Source organism: Monosiga brevicollis, genomic scaffold, assembly GCF_000002865.3.
Source record: "Monosiga brevicollis MX1 MONBRscaffold_42 genomic scaffold, whole genome shotgun sequence".
NCBI classification, from domain to species: domain Eukaryota; class Choanoflagellata; order Craspedida; family Salpingoecidae; genus Monosiga; species Monosiga brevicollis.
In genome coordinates this window covers 73,249-80,059 of record NW_001865079.1, presented here as the reverse complement: position 1 = coordinate 80,059, position 6,811 = coordinate 73,249, and the positions used below count along the sequence as shown (strand labels likewise).

At 57.2% G+C, this 6,811-nt stretch overlaps 3 protein-coding genes across 3 annotated transcripts in view; 2 read left to right on the top strand and 1 right to left on the bottom strand.

Annotated features, from left to right (window-relative positions):
• MONBRDRAFT_39192 (uncharacterized protein) overlaps positions 1 to 1,491 on the top strand; it is a gene marked incomplete at its 3' end in the record, with an annotated part of 1,618 nt that extends 127 nt beyond the window's left edge. Inside the window, exons 2-6 of the mRNA XM_001750504.2 lie at positions 324 to 380; positions 498 to 634; positions 754 to 841; positions 977 to 1,098; positions 1,206 to 1,491. Coding sequence (XP_001750556.1) covers positions 324 to 380; positions 498 to 634; positions 754 to 841; positions 977 to 1,098; positions 1,206 to 1,491 — 690 coding nt within the window. The remainder of the gene's footprint in view (positions 1 to 323; positions 381 to 497; positions 635 to 753; positions 842 to 976; positions 1,099 to 1,205) is intronic.
• Positions 1,492 to 1,797: 306 nt separating this feature from the next.
• Positions 1,798 to 4,625, bottom strand: MONBRDRAFT_39191 (uncharacterized protein). The gene is made up of 5 exons (XM_001750475.1): positions 4,354 to 4,625; positions 2,897 to 4,259; positions 2,724 to 2,790; positions 2,316 to 2,642; positions 1,798 to 2,209 (listed from the first exon to the last, which is right to left on the bottom strand). The coding sequence occupies exons 1-5, from the start codon at positions 4,544 to 4,546 to the stop codon at positions 1,913 to 1,915; spliced, it is 2,247 nt and encodes a 748-aa protein (XP_001750527.1). The 5' UTR covers positions 4,547 to 4,625; the 3' UTR covers positions 1,798 to 1,912.
• Positions 4,626 to 4,908: 283 nt separating this feature from the next.
• Positions 4,909 to 6,049, top strand: MONBRDRAFT_30030 (uncharacterized protein; the record flags this gene model as incomplete). Its single annotated transcript, XM_001750503.1, has 4 exons — positions 4,909 to 5,106; positions 5,204 to 5,248; positions 5,335 to 5,428; positions 5,547 to 6,049. The coding sequence occupies 4 exons, from the start codon at positions 4,909 to 4,911 to the stop codon at positions 6,047 to 6,049; spliced, it is 840 nt and encodes a 279-aa protein (XP_001750555.1).
• Positions 6,050 to 6,811: the final 762 nt, after the last annotated feature.

Below are 6,811 nucleotides of genomic sequence, written 5' to 3'. Positions count from 1 at the left end.
TCCCGGGGGGGGGGGGGGGGGGCAATCGCCTGGTGCTCTTCTTGGGTTTGCGATGGCACAGGCTGGTGGATTTCGGGGTCGAGGGTTGGGGGTTGTGTCTTGAGAAAGCGTTGGTGCAGGGTTGATGTGTGTGTGTGTGTGTGTGTGTGTGTTTTGGGAAAGGTGTGTGGGGGTTGGAGATCGGACCAGTGTGTGTGTGTGTGTGTGCGGGACACTTTGCGTCCGGAAACGAGGATGAGGCCTTGGATCGCAAGATACTCATGGTGTGTGTGTGTGTGTGTGTGTGTGTGTGTGTGTGTGTGTGTGTGTTTGGCGTGGTCTAGGGCAACGTTCTGTGCGATGGCGCGCCGCATGAGGATGATCCTCGTATCCACCTCCAGGTTTGTGTGTTGCCCGTGGGGTAGGGTGGTGATGTTCTGAGCGCCGCAAGCGCTCTCACCTCCGTTCCCGTTGTATCGCATTTGCGCGATCGTGTGTTTCATGTACTTGGCGCTTAGGCACGGCAATGGGAGACCAGCATGATGCATTCGTGCTGCGACAACCCCGGTGGCTGCCTGCTCTCCATGTTCTGCGCACCTTGCATGTCCTTCCACCTGCGTCGCCGGGCCCTCAACTACGACATGACCCGCTACAAGTACGAAATCCCTTGGCCCTCTCCCCTTTTCTTGACATGGAATCTACACAAGATTGGTCAGGCCCCATGCCCCGCCGATCCTAACCTCTTGGCATTGCGGTCTGCTTGCTGTCATTCAGGTGCTGCCAGGGCTACATCTGTCCCAGCATCACGAGCACTTGCTGCCCGGGCCAAGAGGATTGCCCCAACTTGTGCCTGTTTCTGGAGGTGCGCCACCCCTCTTTGATTTTGACTCATTATCAATATTCCCCATCCTTTCTCTGAACCATGGCTGCGTCTTTTGATTTTCTTTCACCTGATTGGTCTGCTCCACGCGTGCATCCACATGTGTGGTGAACGCAGGTCGTGTGCTGCGAGAATTGCGCCATCTCGGCAACGCGCATCTACGTCCAGGATGAGCGTCAGATTGTCACCGATCCCTGCGATAATCGCCTCATCCGCTTCAACAACTGCATGCAGCTGCTGTGCGTCTCCTGCATTATTTCCCGCGAGGCACCTGGCACCAAACCCAAGGGCTTGTTTTGTTTGTCACGGTTACCGTACTCATGCCCACGACTTGCTCTTCCTCTAGCTCTTGCCTGTGCCACATTGCGGCCATTTTCCATCGTGACTTGATCCACTTGGCCAAGCTCATTGACTTTATCGCCGATGTCGTCTACTGCCTCACTCAGGCCTGCATGCAGGCTCAGGTCGACCACGAGCTCAACCTGCACGCCACCGCCGCTGACTACGGTGCTCCCATGGCCCGTGGCCCTTCGGCCCTGGGTGCTGCCGCCCCTGGTCCTTACGGTGCTCAGCCCGTCGCAACGGCGCCCCCCGCTTACAGCGCCTCGGATCGCCAGCCGCTCCTCAAGTAAACAAATCTATAGGCCCGGGGCCCTATTCCGTGGCGCCGCCTTGTGGCGTCCTCGCTGCCTAGAATTCTCCTGGGCAGGATTTTCTATTGATCGTCTGTTTGTGCTGATTTCGCGTGTTTACCCTGCACTGTCTTTCCTGTTTTCTTTCTTTGCCTTGTCCTCTTGCTGGCGGTTGTTGTTCTTCCTTTGGTTTTTGATTTTTTTTTTTTTGCCTGTTTTCGTTTTGAACCCGTCCTGCTCTGTCAATTCTCTGATGCGGTCTTCAATAGTGTCAGCAATGCGCTGCGTGTGATTGCAAGGCATCGGCGTGATCTGATCAGTCAATTGACTCACTACTTGACACGTGTGTGCATTTGTGTGCCGTTGCTCCAGCTGTGGCAGTGCCCGCACGTTCTACAGTCCCCTGGGCCATGCACTCAAGTTAGCCAAACATCTTGGCATACATCTTCTTTTCTTGAGCACGCGCCTTGGCCTCCTTAGCTTTGAGGCGCGTCTCAAGCTTGGTCAGCGCCTCGTTCTCGGGTTCCAGGGCCAGACCCTTGCCCACGGCCTTGAGTGCCTCCTGATAGTCCTTCAAATTCTCATACACCACGGCCAAACGGTAGTAGGCCTTGTGATTTTGCGGGTTGAGCTCCAGGCTCGTCTCGCAATTGGCTTTGGCCTTTTTCCACGATGATTGTTGGCTGTTGCACATGGCAATGTTCAAGTACAGCGTGGCCTGGCAAAAGCAAAGGCCAAAAAATCAAAGACACACCAAAGCAGGATGAGTGGCATGGCAGGGTCACAAAGTTCCATCAGCGTGCTGCGACACGACTTCTTTGTACCTTGAGGGTGGCCACCTCGGCCTTATCCTCATCGCTGAGGTCGAAAAACTGATCACAGTGCAAGAGGGCCTTTTGATAACGGGCCATGGCATGGGCGTAGTTGCCACCCTTGTACAGCTCGGCTGCCTCGTCTTTGTTCCTGAGGACGAGGCGCATGCGGTCGGCCTTTTTCAGCTTTCTCGTATCGTGCTTCAAAGCATCATCGCCGCTCTCGCCCTGCGCTGCTGCCTCGGCTTCCCATTGTGCCCGTTCAGCCGCCTCCTTGGCCGCCTTTTCTGCCTCGGCTGCGGCAACGGCAGCAAAATACTCTGCATTAAGTTTTTGCACCTAGATTCAATGTCGGTTCAAGACAGACGAGTGAGGCACCGGGATTGTGCGCCATGGTCCTCGGTTCAAAGACAAACGCACCTCTTCCTCCAGCTGGGTCTGACGCGCAGTGTAAACGTCGGGCGAAGTGGCGCCCTCGGCTTCCTCGCTACACAGATGCACGCAAAAAAAAAAAAAAAAAAAAAAAAAAAAAAAAAAAAAAAAAAGAATGAGGACCGGCGCACGTACAAACAAGGCGGGTGGGCGATTCGCACCTCCAGAGCCAGTCTTCAGTCGAGTCCAAGAGTGGAAGAGTGGCGTCGGCGTTGAACTTGTCTCCAAAGGGTCCATCTCGGCGCTGACGGGTGGCAAATAGAAAGGCCTCGAGGTGATTGCGAGCCTCCCCAATTGCGCGCAGGTTGGCGTCCTGCTCACGCATGCGCTGCTCGGCCTCGAGCCAGGCTTGTTCGTGGCTCTGAAGTTCGGCTGCTGCAGTGGTGTCTGGTGCTTCAGTATTATCACCAGCCTTCCAGGAGGCCAGGACAGCGGTACCAATGGCCACGGCATGGCTACGGTCAAGCGTGGTGCGTAGCTTGCCTTCACCCAAAACGCTCTCGATGGTGCTTTGGACAAGGGGTACACAGGTGCCGCCACCGACCAGTTCGACACCCTCAATGTCGGCTGCACTGAGGTTGGCAGAAGAGAGGAGTTCTTCCAGAATGGCGGCCAAGGGGGCCATGCGATCAGCGCAGGCGGCGTTGAAACCATCGCGTTGGACCTTTAAGGCCACATCGCACTCGCGCTCGCCAAAGCATTCAAGGACGATATCGGTCGAATTGTTGGCGCTGAGCACGGTTCGTGCTCGGCAGCAGGCGTCCAGCAAGCGGAGGCCGTTGCGCGAGTCGCGCGGCACAGGTTCCTTGTACTTGGCCGTGATGTCCTGGCTGAGGGTGTTGAACCAGGCTTCATCGAGGGTTTGGCAACCAAACGTGGCCGAGGTGGCCGCCAGGAGCTTGGCCGTGTCGGCCGTGCGTTGAATTAGGATCGCGTTGGCAAAGCCCTGTCCCACATCCACCACGGCGACCACGGAAGCAGCTGGCTCATCTTCGCTGGCCGGAGCGGGCGCGGCCACGGTGTCTGCGCTCTCGGCGTCGTTATCAGTTGCCGGGGCAGCCTCTTGGGGGGCATCGATGGTGAGCTTGTAGCGGTGGCAATAAGCCGCCAGAAGCGCTTGGCTGGCAGTGCTCAGATGGACCTGGCACGGCTGAGCCCCCTCCTGGAGGTGCTGGGCGAGCCGAACGGCTGTCTGCACGCGGTTATGCAGCTCTGGGCTGGCGGTGGGCAGGGCCAGGCAAATGTGCTGAACAACGCTTTGATGGCTCTGGGCAGCGGCCTGTGCGCGCTGGCGCAGCTCGGCAGCGCGGCGCGTGACCTCTTCAAAGGCGAAGAGGAGAGCCTGGGTGATGTCAAACTGATGGCGAGTCTGGCCATCCCATTCGTATTCCACCTCGATGGTGGCCTGGTCCTGATCGGAGGCGGAGGCGCGCGTCAGCAGGTCGGTGATGGTGTTGCGAGAGTTGGTTGAGGCCGAGTCGGCGGCAGCATTGCCAAACAAACGCGAATCGTTCTTAAAGCCAACTGCGCAAGCCCATCGCCAAGGCAGGCAGGCGGTCCGTGAGGGTCAGGGGGCACGACGACGACGGCGCTGTGGCGAGGCCTCGACAAGACGTACCGACAAAGGGGGTGGTGCGAGCGGAGAGGTTGTTGACAAGGAGGTCGACGCTGCCATTCTCGTGCATCGTCGAGAGTCGATACCCGCTGGTTCCGAGATCCACCCCGACATACTGATCAACGGTCTCGGTCGGCGCCACCACGCCCGCGCCCTCGGGCGCCGTCTCGGCGGTCGTTGGGGCTTCGGTCGCCATGACCTACGTGTGAGAAGAGAAGGAAGCAAATGCACACGAACAGAAGTGGGCAGAACACTCGGGAAAGAAGCTGGTCTCCTCCTGGCCCGGCGGTAGGCGGTAGAGGACGGAAAAGGCAGAAACTGCGCGAAAGAGAGAGAGAGAGAGAGAGAGAGAAGATAGAAGAGAGAGAGAGAGAGAGATAGAGATAGAGAGGGAGATAGAGAAGAGAGACACACGTCATACAAAGTGAGCACGTGTAGAACAGACCCTTTTTGTTCTCTTACCAGCAAACACGTATAAAAGTGTGATAAATATCACACAGCGTTTAATATAAAGTGTAACAATTATCACAGTATCTCTTACGAGCTTGTTTGTGTACGATGGCGGTGCGAGGGCCTTCTTGGCTGCTGGGGCCGCTGGGGCCGCTGTTGGTGATGGTGATGGTGGCGGTGCCGCTGTTGGTGGTGAATTTGGGGATGGTGCATGGTTGGGAGGAGAGAGAGTTGGGCACGGTGGCCTTGGCTGGGGGCATCACGCCGCCAGGGGTCATCAACTTGGATGAGCATACTTTTGACAAGGTGAGGGGAGCTGCCTGTCGGCCATGGATACGGTCTACCTGCCTCTTGTCAGCCATCTCTGGATCGCCTTCTGTCTGACCAGCCCTCGCGTTTTTAGGTGGTCGGGGCGGATGTGGACGTACTGGTCAAGTTTGACTGGGCGGTAGGCCTGCTGTTGCACTTTCCCATATCGACATTGGAGGGCAGGTCTGCTCAAATGGTCTACCGACTGTGTGGCGGCAATGGTAGTATTCGCATGGGGAGCTTGAGGATGCGTTTCGAACCGTAGCCATACAGCTGGCTCCAACCTCCGTGTTGGTGGCTCAAGTGTCCTTTGCGCATGGTGCGTACGCGCAATTAGCCCCTTCGTTCAGCCTTGGTTCCTCAGAGGGACAACCCACAGAGTACATTTATTTTGAAAGTCTCAGCTCATGCGCCTCAAACTTGTGTGCGCGGGGCAGGGGTCGGCCCAAATGACGCCGACATGAATCGAAACGTGAACCGGTTGGTCCAACGCTTCCAGCTCAACACCGAGGCATTCCCCAGCTTTTATGTGTTGCCAAAGGGAAGCCGCCCCCCTTTGAATCTGACGGACGACGTGTCGGTGGAAGCATTGCTGCGCCTTGTGCAGGCGGGCACAGCGCAGTGGCTCGCCCTGCCAGGTTGTATCCAGCCCCTTGATGAGCTCGCAAAGCGTGTTGCGCAGGGCATTCTCAGTCCCATAGCTGCACTGGCGGAGCTGGAGACCCTGGATGAATCCACCGTGCAGTCACCGCAAGCCATTGTCTACCGTCAAATTCTGACGCGACTGGCGGCGCAGGGCCCCACCTTTGTGGCACGCGAGCTGGCTCGTGTTCAGCGTCTCTTGCGTGGACGCTCCACACCAGCGCAGCCAGAACGCTTTCAGCAGCGCCTCAACGTGCTGTGCTCCTTCTTAGCCGCCCCCACCACAGGCGTGCCGTGACTGTGTCGAATGGTGTCATACCAACAGATGGATCGTCAAGCCAAGGCCAATCGGCGACGACGCAAGTCCGCGCAGTGGGCGCAGTGACCACCGTTGAACTCGAGCGGTTTGCAAACGTCAATGGTCTTTATCGCATGATTCGCCGGCGGCAGGTGTGCCGCCTGTTCAACCCTTTCCTCAAACGTCGGCGCTGAAACCCCGCATCAGCCCGACAAACTGATCGTCAAAGCCGATCCTCTGGCTACGATGAGCTGCACCAGGCATCAAGCTTCATGGCGACAGGCAGATTCCTTGAGGTCGGGGCATGTGGCAGTCATATGGTCGTGGAGGTTGCGCGCAGGCTTCATAACATTCATCACAGCTGCCTGAGAGGGCACTAGCAATTTGAGCAGTGACACGGTCAATCAAAACCCCAACCACGGCAATGCTGAACTTGCCATCAAGCCACCAAACGCTTGAAGCATAAGAACGTTGCCAGGCACCCCAAGAACCCATGACGTGCCGCAATAATAGCCAAATGTGTCCACCTTTGTTCTTCGGGGCTGATGGCAAGATGACTCCAGAATTGAAAGCTTATTTTGACAACGCATTGGCCAGCCTGCGTTGCGTTTCTTCCAACTCGTCCCATGCCCATAATCAGGCAGCGATGCTCAGAAGACCAAGGACAGAAGATTGTTAGGGCCACGGCTGGCAAGCACCTGGCCCCGAAAGCTCGACAGGTCGGGGGCTGGCATGGCTTCCAACCGCAGCAAAAATTGAACC